The 16,607-nt window shown below is 41.1% G+C and overlaps 1 protein-coding gene across 1 annotated transcript in view; it reads right to left on the reverse strand.

Annotated features, from left to right (window-relative positions):
- The window catches only part of ADGRV1 (adhesion G protein-coupled receptor V1), a 549,332-nt gene that overhangs the window by 58,292 nt on the left and 474,433 nt on the right, over positions 1-16,607 (reverse strand). Inside the window, exon 87 of the mRNA XM_088838471.1 lies at positions 8,914-9,035. Coding sequence (XP_088694597.1) covers positions 8,914-9,035 — 122 coding nt within the window. The remainder of the gene's footprint in view (positions 1-8,913; positions 9,036-16,607) is intronic.

Raw genomic sequence — 16,607 nt, forward strand, 5'->3', positions numbered from 1 at the left:
GTTCTGGGACAAATCAGTGATACAGTCCCAGCCTCCCCTGACTTCTACATGTTTATTCCAGGGTTTTCTGGGAAGACTGCTTTTCCACTCTTCATGAATAGTTCATGTGCTAGTCTCCAATGGAAACAAAGTGACATTTCTTATTACTGCTGGCTGTTGGAAAGCAATTGCAAAGGGAGTGCCTTGAAACAATTAGTCCTCTGTAACTGATTATTTAACAATGTGTATTTCCCAAGAGCTGTTTATCCACAAAAGGAAGCAGCCAAGACTAAATATGTACTGGATCTAAGCAGACACCTGCACTGAAGCCCTCTGGATGCTAAACCGGAATTGTGAGAAGAAAATTAACAGAGGATTATTAATGTTCTTTTCTATTCCATTTGCAAAGAACTCTGTACCTTTTTGTGAGCAAGGAAACATATTCCATTTCTTGTGATACCTCAAGGACTACTTTTATTGGGAAAATCTCTTCATGAAAGATGGCTTTAGTTTTAAAGCTGAAATTCAACATAAAACAACAAACGATAGATAGAAAGCAAGGAAAGAAGGGGCTTCCCTGGTGGCTCAGACAGCAAAGAATCTGCCTGCAATGCAGGGGACCTGGGTTCAATTCCTAGGTTGGGAAGATCCCCTGGAGGAGGAAATGGCAACCCACTCCAGTATTCTTGCCTGGAGAATCCCATGGACAGAGGAGCCTGGCGGGCTGCAGTCCATGGGGTTTCAAAGAGTCAGATACAAATGAGCAATTAACACACAGACACACAGGAAAAGAACAGAGGAAAGAAGGCAGAAAGAAAGGGAAGGAATGAAAGAGGGAGGGAAAGAAAAGGGAGAAAAAGAAAAGAAACACTATTTTTTAGTAGAAGGAAAATGCTTTATGTGTTCAAGGCACTCTAGTGGCCACCAAAGAAAAATAATCTTTTCTAAAATGTATGAGAAGTGTTTCCCACCTCTGAGAACTAGGCAATTATTTTCCTAGCCATTTAGCTGTTTAAGATGTGGGACTAGGAATGAAAATGATTTTAACCAGTTGACCTTAAATTTGAATACAGGCTATATATTTATAGCTACAAATTCCATGTTGTAACTGCCTTCTCTGAAACAGGGAATGACTCAAAAACTGCCAGGGAACATCTCGAGACCAGATGCTCGCATAAACGAACAAGTTTAAGTCAGTTACAGAGAGACAGTCAAGTAAGACTCTGAAGAATGTGGTCTCATAACTCACATACTGAGAAGTGTCATATCCCCGTACTATGTAAAGTTCTGCTCCCTTGCCAACTTATGCATTCCAAGAAGAATGCATTTCAGCTTTTGGAAAGGTTCTTCTCCGTATATGAATCAGCTCCCAAAATTTATTTTTCGCCATCTCCAAGAAGCTCATGCCTCTTTACTGCTGGCTACCCTCGTTATCTTACTCAGGATTCCCTGATAAGAAGATTATCAGTCGGTGAAATTTTGACTGAGTAAATGGGAGAGACCTAGAGAAGCCTGCAATATACACTGTGTTTAAGTTTGAAGCTGAGTGGTTGAGGTTAAAAATAGAAGTGTATTTTAGAACACAGTTAATCTAGGTGCGATGCACACAATGTTTAGAGTGCAGCATAGGTACTGACCCATTGGATTGTAGGACCAGAGCTGTAGCAGTTCCTGGAGGCTCTCTGTGTAGCCAAGCATTAGCCTTTCAGCTGGCAGATCCCCTGGAACATTTGCAGGGGGGTTAGACAGTAGCTGTTTCAACAGTATAATGATTGATAGGGTTCTACTAGTGATACAGAAGATTATCAAAGTTAGTAATTACTTCCTTTAATGGTTTACACAAATGCGGATATACCTTGGACTAAACATTTTAAGCAAGTTGTCATCTACAACTTTCAGCACAATTCTACCTAGTAATGATAAGCTCTACCAGAAAAGCTTCCCTGATAGCTCAGTTGGTTAAGAATCAGCCTACAGTGCAGGAGACCCAGGTTCAATTCCTGGGTTGGGAAGATCTGCTGGAGAAGGGATAAGCTACCCACTCCAGTATTCTTGGGCTTCCCTTGTGGCTCAGCTGGTAAAGAGTCCGCCTGCAATGTGGGAGACCCAGGTTTGATCCCTGGGTTGGGAAGATCCCCTGGAGAAGGGAAAGGCTACCCACTCCAGTATTCTGGTCTGGAGAATTCCATGGACTGTATAGTCCAGGGGGTCGCAAAGAGTTGGACATGGCTGAGCAACTGAATGCAAATCAAAAGTACAATGAAATATCACCTCACACTGGTTTGAATGGCCATCATCAAGCAATCTACAAACAACAAGTGCTGGAGCAAAGGGAACCCTCTCGCACTGCTAGTGGGAATATAAACGGACACAGCCACTACGGAAGACGGTACGGAGATTCCTTAAAAAACTAGGAATAAAACCACCATATGACCCAGCAATCCCTTCTAGGCACATACCCCGAGGAAACTCAAACAGAAAAAGATATATGTACTCCAATGTTCATTGCATCAGTATTTACAATAGATAGGACATGGAAGCAACCTAGATATCCATTGACAGACGGATGTATAAAGAAGCTATGGTACATATACACAATGAAATACTGCTGCTGCTGCTAAGTCGCTTCAGTCGTCAGACTCTGTGCAACCCCATAGATAGAAGCCCACTGGGCTCCCCCGTCCCTGGGATTCTCCAGGCAAGAACACTGGAATGCAATGAAATACTGCTGCTGCTGCTGCTAAGTCACTTCAGTCGTGTCCGACTCTGTGTGACCCCATAGACAGAAGCCCAACAGGCTCCCCCGTCTCTGGGATTCTCCAGGCAAGAACACTGGAGTGGGTTGCCATTTCCTTCTCCAATGTGTGAAAGTGAAAAGTGAAAGTGAGGTCAGTCAGTCACGTCTGACCCTTAGCGACCCCACAGACTGCAGCCTACCAGGCTCCTCCATCCATGGGATTTTCTAGGCAAGAGTACTGGAGTGGCTTGCCATTGCCTTCTCCGGCAATGAAATACTACTCATCCATAAAAAGGAACACATCTGAGTTGGTTCTAATGAGGTAGATGAACCTAGAGCATATTATACGGAGTGAAGTAAGTCAGAAAGAGAAGAAGAAATATCATGTATTAACGCATATATATGGACTCTAAAGATGGTACTGATGAAGCTATCTGCAGGGCAGCAATGGAGACGCAGACACAGAGAACAGACTGATGGACATGGGCTGGGGAGAGGGAGGAGAGGGTGAGATACATGGAGAGCGCAGCATGGAAGCATATACACTAACAAATGCAAAACAGCCAATGGGGATTTGCTGCACGACTCAGGGAACTCAAACTGGGGCTCTGTAACAACCTAGAGGGGCGGGAAAGGGTGGGAGGGAGGTTCAAGAGGGCGGGGACATATGTATACCTATGGCTGATTCAAGTAACGCATGACAGCAAGCAAACTAACACTGTAAAAGTCATCAGTCAACTAAAAATAAATTATATAAAAAGAAATAATAAGCTCAACTTTTAGCTTTTAAAAATAGAAATCATCGAATTAATGGATAAGAGAATTAAGAAAAATATTAAACACAGTCCTTTATGACTTTCTGTGGACAATGTAGAAAGTTTGGTTTACAATGGATCCTAAGGATATTCACAATATACCCGTGTCACGCTGACTAAGTTTTCTAATAGTTTGACAGCAGCTGTACTTGGCCTTGTCCGAACTTACATCAGTGAACAAGAAAATATAGAAATATGCTTAATGGGCATGTGTCACTTTGGTCTGCCTAGCCCTATTACCATTCTATTGGTAAGAGACTCTCTTCTTCTGGTAGGAATTCCATTTCATGTGGTTTTTGTGAGAGCAACACATCTTTCCACCGTTAGCATCTGCTCATGACCCAGGCATGGGCAGAGGACCTGTCACCCTATGATTGGTTTTTGGATAATCAGTGACCTAGGGTGAGGGTAATTTAAGTCTTTCGTAGTGTATTCCCTGCTTTATTCCCTGAAAATCAGGATGTGTTCACCTCACATTCACATATCAAGAACATCATAGGGAAGTGGAAAAAAAAGATACCATAAACATGCTGACAAGCTAGCAAGCAACTCCTAGAATTTAAAAAAAAAATCCTAGGGAATAAACTTAGAGGACATTTCCTCCTTCATTCTCTATGTTCTGCTCACTCTTGATACTCAACAGTTTAATTTTTTTTATCAAGAAGATGTAAATAACATGCACATATAAAATTTTTAAATGAATTAAAGTTAAGCTCTTGGGGGAAAAATGTCTTAAGAGTTCAAGGAAAAACAATAAAAAGAATAGTAGACATATTTAGAATAACTTTTTTTAATATCACTTTTGCGTTGGCATTCACCACTCTTTAGAAAGTATTTCATATACATTTTCTTAAAATGCTCAAACAGAAGTTTGGAAGTTCAACCCCGAATCTTGAGAAAGTGATCGAGAAATTTCTGATAATATTTCAAGTAATTAGGGTTTCTTTTTAAAATTGTATCCAATAATAAATATCAAAATCAGAATATTATAGAAATATACCTCCATCTGTCAGTTTCAGAGCACCTGAACATAATAAACTAGATAAACTGACATAATAAATGGGATTAAACTGATATAATAAACTGGATTAAAAAGTGAGGCAGTAATAACCTCTGAGCAAAATATAAAAGCCAAGTGTAAGATACATAATATACTTCTGTGGTCACAGGTGTTGATAAAAGCCAATAAGAAAATACGAAGTTCAGTAAAAAAAAAAAAATTGTTTTCATGGAATATATTTACTACTATATAGCCATATACCACAGAAATGCCCACGGTGAAGACATGAGATAGTTAATACATTAAATGAACCTTAATAAACCCTAGAGAAACCATATTTTCCAAGTGTTTCTTCACAGGTGCTCATTTTAGCTCTGACTCAGCACTGGTACTAGGAATGTGCCAAGGCTCCAGATACCAGGCATCAGTGATACAAACAGTCACGGCTTCAGTGGTGCTGCAGAGATGGAAGGAAGCTCTTTAAACAGACGTTTGAAATATTTTTAGTTATTGCTTATACTCAGCTCGTTTTCAGTTCCTCAAAGAAAGAAATCATAACAATTCCTCTTATATCTTCTCATGAAATACAGTTCAATGCTCAACAATCCTCCTTTACTACCAAACCTCCCACCTCCATAACAGCTTCATAAACCTTTTCCTTGTGTGTGTGGCTGGAGAGGTTACAATGGCTACTATTTTCAACTCAGGACTTAATTTATGTAATTAACTGCTGAATTAGGTGTCCAACCTGAATCCCACCAATTTCTAGACAGTCATGCCTTTACCAACTCACCATAAGCTGCTATTTACATCCTGCCTAGAACCTGCTCCTTACCTTTTACTATTTTTACCTCAAGCTTTTAACCCATTCCTCTCAACAAACATCCTTGCTTTTTGCCTTTCAGAGATAAGAGAGAAAGCACTGGATACAAACTCTAGCTTTACACAATTTCAGCTTCAGAATAGTTTCTCGGGCACTCCTGTCCTTCCTTCTTTCCTGAGCCTCAGAGAAAGAAACATGTCTACGCCTCCCTCAGACAGACCATGTATCTCTTCTGTTCTCCCTGCCCTGTCCGTGATCTTGCCAAGGCAATGAGTCTTTCCTCTGGTTTTCAGTGCCTTCTTCTACGTAAGTTCTTTTCACAAGAAAAGCAAACCCCCAAATATCTCTGGCACCAGCCAATCTTCCTTCCTAAGCTATTGCTTTCTCCATTAAACGTCTTGAATAACATAAACAAACAAACAAAAAACCCTGTTCTTTATGTATGAGGTACTGTGTGCTTTGCACACATTACACTGTTTCATTAAATCACACTGTAATCTTGAATGGTCTTTATTCTCTTTTCATAGGTGAAGAAAGTAGAACTGAGGAAATACCTGTGACTCAGCTGAAGTCAACCGGATAGCATGCTGCTGGAGTTGCAGTCACACTTGAACCAGTGGTTCTTAAGCTGATTTCCAGAGTAGCTGTGTCAGCATTACCCAGAACTGTCAGAAATGCAGATTCTCAGGCCCCACCCTGATCTGCTGTATCAGAAACGCTGGTGTGGGGCCTGCCATCTGTGTCTTAACAAGTCTTTCATGTGCCTCTGCTGACACTCCGGTGCGGGGACCAGGACACTAGCCCACACTGCCCTCTTCTTATCCTATTCAACTTCTCTGCTAACTGGACAGAGTCAGGGGTCTTCTTTTGAAGCTTTCTTTTCTTCCAAAAGTTCCAAACTATCGTACCTTGATTCTCTTTCATCAGCCTGCTTACTAAAACATAGGTTAGTTTTACCGAAGTCTCCCAAACCTCACCAACTCCACTGCATATTCCCCAGGGCTTTCTCCTGATGTAACTTCCATGTTGATCAAAGGAGTCAGTGCCCAGCCATGTACCTGAGTGAGGATCTCTAGCAGACGTTGCTCTCTAACACCCGGTGCAAGCTGAGTCACTGCAGTTGTGTCTGACTCTTTGTGACCCTATGGACTGTAGCCCGCCAGGCTCCTCCGTGCATGGAATTCTCCAGGCAAGAATACTGCAGTGGGTTGCCATGCCCTCCTCCAGAGGATCTCCCCGATCCAGGATCGAACTTGGATCTCTTACATCTCCTGCATTGGCAGGTGGGTTCTTTATCATTGGCGCCACCTGGGAAGTCCCCAACTCCTACATTTAATTGGCTAAACCAAATGTCATCAATATTTATCTCTATAATATTCTCAAAGCTGTCACCGATCTCTATTCTCAGCTGCACTCCCAAACACTATAGGCTGGAATATGACAACAGCATTCCCGCCTGGAGCGGCTCTTCTTTTCAACACCTTCCTAAACATTTCCAGCTATCCTTCTAAAAAGTAGGTATGAGCATGTCATTCCTATCCAAGACTTTTAAAAATGCCCCAAATTTAAAAACCAAAAAAACTCAACTTTGACAGCTTCCCTTTACCTAAAGGCTGAAGTTTATCATCCCATTCTGAGCATGGAAACATGGCAATTAAGACAACCCAGCCTTCTGTCTCCTCTCCCACCACTACTTTTCTACCTGCATAACCTTTCTTCCTTCCCCACACGTAGGCAAGACTAACCACGTTTCCCTTTTGCAGCCTAGTCTAACACTGTGTTCTCTGCCTGAAATACCCAACCCTGTCTACTTGTCACTTATTGGACTTCCCTGCAGCTCAGATGGTAAAGAATCTGCCTGCAATGCAGGAGACCCAGGTTCGATCCCTGGGTTGGGAAGATCCCCTGGAGAAGGAAATGGCAACCCACTCCAGTATTCCTGCCTGGAGAATCCCATGGACAGAGAGGGGCCTCACGGGCTACAGTCCAAGGGGTTGCAAAGAGTCAGACACGACTTAGTGATTGACACACAAAAGTGAGACAAACTAGGAGCAGGTAAAATGAATGAAATATATCAAGTATGATTAGGTCACAGGCCTTATCTAAAGAGGGCAACATCTACTCAGGACTTGAAAATTGCTGCCATGCAAATACTACCATTAAAGAAAAGCCAGACCTTCAGGTTTTGATGTAAAATTTTAAAATTGAGCAAATATTAAAAAAATTTTTTTTTTAAAACCCTGTTCCATGTACCATTGTGTATTCACCAAACAAAATACATCTGCAGGCTGTCAGTGTAGACTTTGGTATTAGTTCTGCTAGGCCCAGGGATTCAAAGGTGAGCAAGGCAGGACCTCTGACCTGAGTGGCTAACCTCTGGGGTGCAGCTCAAACACTAGCCCGGGCAGCAGTAAACAAGTCCTCCACTCTGCTCTCATAACACTGTGTTTACATGGCACCTGCTGCAGTATACCCTTATAGCTAATTGTTTGCTTACTCCCTGGATCATCAGATCCTAGAGGAGCAGGGATGTCATCTTCCTCCTCAAATGGTATCACTGTGCTAAAACTGGGTACTCAATTCTAACTCTATTGAGAGATGTCTCTATGTCAACTTGTATCAACCTGCTTCCAAATATTTAAGCTACTTTGTATTTTTCCCCTCCCTAAATTGATATTCTGATCTGATTAGGCACCACCTTGTTAAATATGATCTCATTAATGAACCTGTCTCAGAAAAAGCAAACCTAAATATGGTTTGAGTCATATTTCAGTTGTGTGCTATAATCCTAAAACTTTTTCTACAGAGGTGTTTTTTTTTTTTCATAAGATGGTGATCCAAACAAGGGCTGTTTAGAGAAATCCTTGATAAACTCAAGAGACTGTTTTAATCTACAGACAGATCTTTTCACTTTGGAAAATAAGAAAAAAAAATGAGTTCATTTGTTCCATTTGCTAATTTCAGGGTGCAACTTTTCTTCCATTTAACAAAAGCACAAAAAAGTCAGCTTTAATTTTTGTTAGTTATATAATTCCTAGTTATGCTATCCAAACATGCTCACAAAGCTAACTTAAGCTAGGCATTGCCAGGCTTGGAGGATGTCAATCATTTTCAGTGAACCAAAACACCAAGTACCAGACTTAACAGGGAACTGCTTGACCGTCATTGTTATTTCACTCTCGGCTGATCTAATTTTCAGACACAAACCCAGTCCAAATATATGCATGTGCTGCCTAGATAGCTGCCATCTGTAAAGTTTATAAACATCAATCCCGCTGAAAAAGAAACATGTTTTTGTAGTTACTTAGGTGTTGTCAAAATGAAGGAGGATAAAGATTTTATGTCTTTCTATTTGTATAACCAGCAAGTTAGAAGCTCAGCCATATTTGAGGTGTTAAAACAGTTTAGCACAATCTTTATCACTTTGACCTAACACTCTACGTGATGTTTTGTGCATATGAATTCACCTCTGTGTGGATGCTTGATTCCTTTATGTTGAGACTCCACGCCTTGTGTTCACTAGGACACGTGCGTGCTGTAACCCAACCGTGAGGCTTACCTGCAGGCTGTTGAAAATGACGAACAGAACCAACATCCAGAAGTGTCTGTAAGCCATGTGCAGGCCTCCCCAAAGCCACGTCATCGAAATCAGGGCAAAGAGATACAAAACCAGTGGAATTTCTAGACACCATAAAAAGAAAAAGAATTTTTGAACTTGAGAATACTCCATAATCATACACACACACAAAATTACTTTTAGCTCCTTCCTGGAGATACCCTCTGTGCCCGAGTACCCGTTTTGAACAAACCTTGGAAATCCCATTCTTAGGGATTCCAGAGAAGAGGAGGGAACACTGCTGAGTCCACATTCCTTCTGTTCTCTCTCTGCCCTCCAAGGCTGGAGAAGGATGAGACCTGTTCCTCTCCTAGACTACCACCTGCTGGCCTGTTCAGGAAGCACTGGAGATGCACTCACATTTCGATCCCGGGAAAGGCCCGGTATATAAACCTGCTCACAAACGCTCTCCATCAGAAAATGGCAGGCAGCAGTGTGCTTCCAAAATTACAGGAGCCTAGTCTAACATTTTGAAACATTAATGAACTTGTTTGTATGTAATGGGAACATATGTATTCATATCTTTTTTTCTGACTAAGTGGACACCAAGTGGTTAAGAGCAAAGATGAAGTGACTGTTCACTACTGTCAACAGTAAGTTTATTCTACCATTATTTTATCAAGAAATTTGTTTTGACAGTTCCCAGAACAGAATTCTTCCGGGTCAAACGACTTCATTACCCTTTCTATTTTATCTCTGATATTTGGGATTTAGAATAATAATCTTAAAAGAGGAGATAATAATATTTAAATGGCAAGCCATATAATATTTGGAAAGTGAATCAGATCTCGTTGTTGTTGTTTAGTCGCTAAGTCATGTCCAACTGCTCTGCGACCCTATGGACTACAGCTCACCAGGCTCCTCTGTCCATGGGATTTTCCAGGCAAGAATGCTGGAGTGGGTTGCCACTTACGTCTCCAGGGGATTTTCCTGACCCAGGGCTTGAAACTCTATCTCCTGCTTGACAGGCAGATTCTTTACCACTGAGCTACCTGGGAAGTTTGTCTTGTTCAGTTCAGTACAGTTCAGTTCAGTCGCTCAGTCGTGCCTGACTCTCCGCGACCCCATGAATCACAGCACGCCAGGCCTCCCTGTCCATCACCAACTCCCGGAGTTCACTCAAACTCATGTCCACAGAGACGGTGATGCCATCCAGCCATCTCATTCTCCGTCGTCCCCTTCTCCTCCCGCCCCCAACCTTTCCCAGCATCAGAGTCTTTTCCAGTGAGTCAACTCGTCGCATGAGGTGGCCAAAGTATTGCAGTTTCAGCTTTAGCATCAGTCCCTCCAATGGGTCCTTAAATTTGAGTTTGATATTTTCTCATGATTTAGACTATAAACTTTGCCAGAAATCACAGAAGTGATGTGGGGTTCTTTTTACAGCATTCTATTGGTTTCCACAATAATTCAATTTGTCCCATTATTTAGGCTGTTCGTTTTGGCCACTTGATTAAGGTAGTGGCTGCACGAGTTCTCCACTATAAAGTTAGTCTTTCTTCCTTTGTAATTGGTATGTATCTTGTATGGCAAGATAGGAACTAGGTAAATATTCTTTCACTTATCAAATATTTGATTTATTCATATCACATAGATGCACAGATTCTCAATGTAATAGGTTATAGTATACTTTGTTGTTTAGTTGCTAAGTCGTGTCCGACTTTTGAGACCCCATGGACTGTAGCCCTTATACTGCTACCTGTCTATTCTGATGTTCAAATTGTCCTAAGTCTGATTAATCGGCGCCCCTTCAAGAAGGTTTCTGTGACGTCTGTCAGGTCATCATTCTGGCAGCATTTCCTTGCTTTCTGGCTCAACAAGACATTTCAAGTTTACCTCATACTTCCCCTGCCACAGTCCTGGGTTCTTCTAGGGTAGAAGGGTGTTTAGACACCAAGGCCCGGGGCTGCGTATAGTCTTTGGTATTGGATTGCTGCTGTTCCTAAGTCCTCTCAGAGATACAGCACACATGTTCATGCCCGTGTGTGCGCGCGTGCACACACACACACACCCCTATTTCTATCGCTATCTCTGTATAATGAAAATCATCCTTTTATACCGATACTTCCCATTCCAATCCAATGCCACAAGGTTAATTGTAATTTTCTCTTTCTCTGTATTTTAATTTCCTTCTCTGTTGGTAAGCAATGTATTTCTCACTATTCCTAAAATATTTACCTATTTGATCAGCTCTAGTTGATTGTAACCAAGTTCCTATTGCTTTCTTCCGTCCCTGGCACAGATGGCACTCCCCAAACCTACCCAAGGCTCGGGTTCTCATGAGCCTTGTCAGTATACCCCACCCTTCACACGGATGCCTGCTCACAATGATGGGGCTGGGACGCTGCATTCTGGACCCCTTCCAGTGGATGCATACCTTGCTCTGTACAAATTAACAGCATTAGGATAGAATAGTTCCAGAAGAGAAGAGAAAGCAGGGAAGAAGAAACATGAGCATTTTTTTTTTTTGAGGAGACTATGATGACATCTTGTGAGATATTCTTTTCACAGAAAAAATGTCAATTGCCTGAGTTATTACCACTACATAGGGCAAATAAGAATAATATAATGCAACATAATTTACAGATGAATAGTCCTTTTGTTATTAATGCCTTACCATAGGGCGGGAGTGAATATATTATGGTTTATTTAGCCTTTTTTTTTTAATAATTCATTTTTGCTTAATGAAGTCATACAATTTGATAAAGGCCAGAAGACTCATTTGTACTTCTGACAAGATACCCTAATATTTAGGAAACTGCCTAAGCTATGCTTATAAAAGTTTTCAAAGGTTAGGTATTAGTCTGGCAATTGCCTTCTTTGCTCTCACTGTGCAACTACAAGATTCTATTTATGGCTCTGTGAACAGAACAAAAAGACATGCATATTTTGCATGAATAGCGACAAACCAAGTTTTCAAAATCTGGTCTACATGTCTGTGTGAGCGCTGAGAGCCAGATGAGCGCTGTGTGCTGATAAAGCTCAGGGCACAAGCCAAAAGAGCATACCGGGGCTGGCAAGAAACACCCAGAGCTCATGTTTTTCTGGAACTCTGCAGAAAAGTGTGGTAGCTTGGCACCCCAGATCAGAAACTGCACGGAAAGAAAGCCAGTCGTAAATAACTCAGCGCACCGAACAGAAGACCCTTGCTTGCTTTTCCAGCAGTGCAACAATCATTCAGACCCAATTTTAAATGGAGGAAACATATCCAGAGGGAAATCTGGATTTTGTGGCCTGAAGTTTATAAAACTCTGAAAAGCTTCTTGAAGAAATAAAAATTTCCAAAGCACAGTTAGATAGAAGATCTTGGAAAGGGCCAATGCAAGTTAAGAGGCTCTAAGATGTATGCTTCATCGGCTTTATGGTTAACCTGAAGGAGGTACCTTTCACCTTTCTGGGTCAAGAGGAGTGTGTTGTGTTAGTCGCTCAGTTGTGTCTGACTCTTTGTGATCCCATGGACCATAGCCCATCAGGCTCCTCTGTCCATGGGATTCTCCAGGCAAGAATACTGGAGTGGATTACCATTTCCTTCTCCAGGGGATCTTCCTCACCCAGGAATCGAACCTGTGTCTCCTACATTAGTAGGAGGGTTCTTTACCACACACGCCACCTGGGAAGCCCATGGGGTCAAGAGTAACAGTGATCAAATGAATGGGTGTGGGAGTGGGAGATGGTAATGAAAGAGGGGACACGCTTTCTGTTTAAAAGCTCCTATGAAATCCACTTGGCAAAATGAAAATGAATGCTCTTTTAATGAACAGTGTTTAGTTACATATTTCCTAAGCTGATACTTCACATTTGGTGAAAGGCTAGTAGCTTTTCTGTTGGCTGTGTAAGCCCTGCTTACCAATGCAGCCATTTATAAGAGGCAATGTTAACAAGTTACGTTTACGAGTGAATTCATTAATAGAAAACAAAATCATTCCAATGTTCTCAATAAAAGGAAACCCTTAAAACACAGTACGGAGCCCATGGAATAATGATATCTGGATTAAGGCTGTTGAGACTTCTTGGTGGTCCAGAGGCTAAGACTCCATGCTCCCAATGCAGGGGGCCAAGGTTCGATCCCTGGTCAGGGATCCAGCTCCCACATGCTGCAACTAGGAGTGTGCATGCTACAGCTGAAGATTCTGCGTGCTGCAACTAAAGATCCTACAAGCTGCAGCGAAGACATAAGATCCTGCATGGCACTACCAAGGCCTGGCACAGCCAATAAGAAACAAAGAAACAAACATTTTTTTGTAAAAAGACTGTGCTACCCAGAATACATAAGAAACCCTACAACTCAACAGAAACCAAAGATCCCAATTCAAAAATGGGCAATGGACTTAAAGAGATATTTCTCCCCGAAAGATAAACAAATGACCACTGAGCACAGGCAAAGATGACCAACATCACTAGTCACTAAGGAAAAGCACATTAAACCCACAATAAGATACTATGTATACCCACTAAGATGGCTCTTGTGGAAAATTAGAATACTACAAGTGTTGGCAAAGATGTGAAGAAATTGGAACCCTGGTGCCTTGGTGGTCAGAATGAAATATGGTGCAGCTGCGGTGGAAAATGGTTTAGTGGTACCTCATGTGACGAGTTGACTCACTGGAAAAGACTCTGATGCTGGGAGGGATTGGGGGCGGGAGGAGACAGGGACGACAGAGAATGAGATGGCTAGATGGCATCACCAGCTCGATGGACATGAGTTTGAGTGAACTCCGGGAGTTGGTGATGGACAGGGAGGCCTGGCATGCTGTGATTCATGGGGTCGCAAAGAGTCGGACACGACTAAGTGACTGAACTGAACTGAACTGAACTGATAGTCCAGAAATTTCACTCCTAGGTATGTGCTCAAAATAACGGAAAACAAGGACTCAGAGATTTGTACATCAGTATTCATGGCAGCACCATTCATACTATCCTGAAGGTGGAAACAACCCAAAAGTCCCTCAACAGATGAACAGATAAACAAAATGTGATACGTACATGCAATGAAATATTGCTCAGCCTTCAAAAGGGGTGAAATTCTGACGTATGCCACAACGTGAATGAACCATGAAAACATGTTAAGTAAAATAAGTCAGACACAAAACTACAAATACTGTAAGATTCCACTTACATGAAGTGCCTAGAATAGGCAAATTCAGAGACAAAGCATAGAATAGAGGTTACCTGGAGCTGGGGTGGGGTGGGGGTGGGGGGATGAGGGTGTTATTGCTTAATGGGTACAGAGTTTATGTTTGGGATGATGAAAAGTTCTGAAAATAGACGGTGGTGATGGTTGCACAGCACTGTGAGTGCACTTATTGCTACTGAACTGTACACTTAGAATGGTAAATTTTAGGTTATGCATATTTTACTACTATTTTCTGAAAGCTATACTATTAATAAAAAAGACAAGCATGAGGGAGGAAAAAAATAAATCCTTGAAATACTTAAAATACTTACATTAGCAAGAATCACTAATGTGAAAAAGTAATCTGAAAAGATTTTAGTGAAAGAAGTTACTTATGGAAAGTAAAAAACAAAAAAATTCAGCCAGTGCATTTGTCATTTAGTACTACTATCATTAGAAAAGTCTACTTGTGGGAGTTAGTAGATTTCACTGAGAATACACAAAAATCTCTTTATTTTTTAGGCTAAAATATGACTTCATTGCCATTTTTAAAGAAGTATAGTGCTGAATTATCTCTTTTCTTTGTAATTGCAGCCTTGGCTTTATTGCTCTGCACCAGTGACAATTATGGCTTTATTATGGAAATCACACCTCATTTACATGAAGCTGAAATTTATTCTGTGTTTACAATCTTCTAAAGTACTTGCTTTAATTTTACCTCACTGACCTTCTGATTCTAACAATTTGGATGTGCTACTAAAACAAACTCATCAATGTGAAACAAGGAAGACAACTGTGAAATAATGTGGATTTAAGATATTTATGGGTCTATTTCCAACAATAAGCACGCATCATTTTTAAATTAGAAAAAAAGGTAATTGATTTTAATTAGGTCCCATTTGTTTATTTTTGCTTTTATTTCCAATATTCTGGGAGGTGGGTCTTGGAGGATCCTGCTGTGATTTATGTCGGAGAGTGTTTTGCCTACGTTTTCCTCTATGAGTTTTATAGAATCTGGTCTTACATTTAGCTCTCTAATCCATTTTGAGTTTATTTTGGTGTATGGTGTTAGGAAGTGTTCTAGTTTCATTCTTTTATAGGTGGCTGACCAGTTTTCCCAGCACCACTTGTTAAAGAGACTGTCTTTTCTCCATTTTACATTCTTGCCTCCTTTGTCAAAGATAAGGTGTCCATAGGTGCGTGGATTTATCTATGGACTTTCTATTTTGTTCCATTGATCTATATTTCTGTCTTTATGCCAGTACCATACTGTCTTGATGACTGTGGCTTTGTAGTGGAGCCTGAAGTCCGGCAGGTTAATTCCCCCAGTTCCATTCTTCTTCCTCTGCACAGCAAAGGAAACTATAAGCAAGGTGAAAAGACAGCCTTCAGAATGGAAGAAAATAATAGCAAATGAAGCAACTGATAAAGGATTAATCTCCAAAATATACAAGCAGCTCCTGCAGCTCAATTCCAGAAAAATAAATGACCCAATCAAAAAATGGGCCAAAGAACTAAACAGACATTTCTCCAAAGAAGACATAATGATGGTTAACAAACACATGAAAAAATGCTCAACATCCCTCATAATCAGAGAAATGCAAATCAAAACCACAATGAGATACCATTTCACACCAGTCAGAATGGCTGCTATCCAAAAGTCTACATGTAATAAATGCTGGAGAGGGTGTGGAGAAAAGGGAACCCTCTTACACTGTTGGTGGGAATGCAAACTAGTACAGCCACTATGGAGAACAGTGTGGAGATTCCTCAAAAAACTGGAAATAGAACTGCCATATGATCCAGCAATCGCACTCCTGGACATACATACTGAGGAAACCAGAATTGAAAGAGACACATGTACTCCAATGTTCATTGCAGCACTGTTTATAATAGCTAGGACATGGAAGCAACCTAGATGTCCATCTGTCCAGACGAATGGATAAGAAAGCTTTGGTATATATACACAATGGAGTATTCAGTTCAGTCGCTCAGTCGTGTCCAACTCTCCGCGACCCCATGAGTAGAGTATTACTCAGCCATTAAAAAGAATGCATTTGAATCAGTTCTAATGAGGTGGATGAAACTAGAGCCTATTATACAGAGTGAAGCAAGCCAGAAAGAAAAACACCAATACAGTATACTAACGCATATATATGGAATTTAGAAAGATGCAAATGATAACCCTGTATACGAGACAGCAAAAGAGACACAGATCTATAGAACAGTCTTTGGGACTCTGTGGGAGAGGATGAGGGTGGGATGATTTGGGAGAATGGCATTGAAACATGTATGTTGTCATATGTGAAATGAATCGCCAGTTCAGGGTCGATGCATGTTACAGGATGCTCGAGGTGGGAGGGGGGTTCAGGAAGGAGAACTCATGTACACCCGGGGAGGATTCATGTCAATGTATGGCAAAACCAACCAATATAATATTGTAAAATAATTAGCCTCCAATAAAAAAAAAGAAAAAAAGGTAATTGAAAAGAAGGTATCAAAAGGTCTTATTTCTAAAATACGGGCC

The sequence above is a fragment of the Moschus berezovskii genome, chromosome 8 (genome assembly GCF_049115385.1).
Source record: "Moschus berezovskii isolate FMDL1 chromosome 8, NW_MosBer_1.0, whole genome shotgun sequence".
Classification (NCBI taxonomy): Eukaryota; Metazoa; Chordata; class Mammalia; order Artiodactyla; family Moschidae; genus Moschus; species Moschus berezovskii.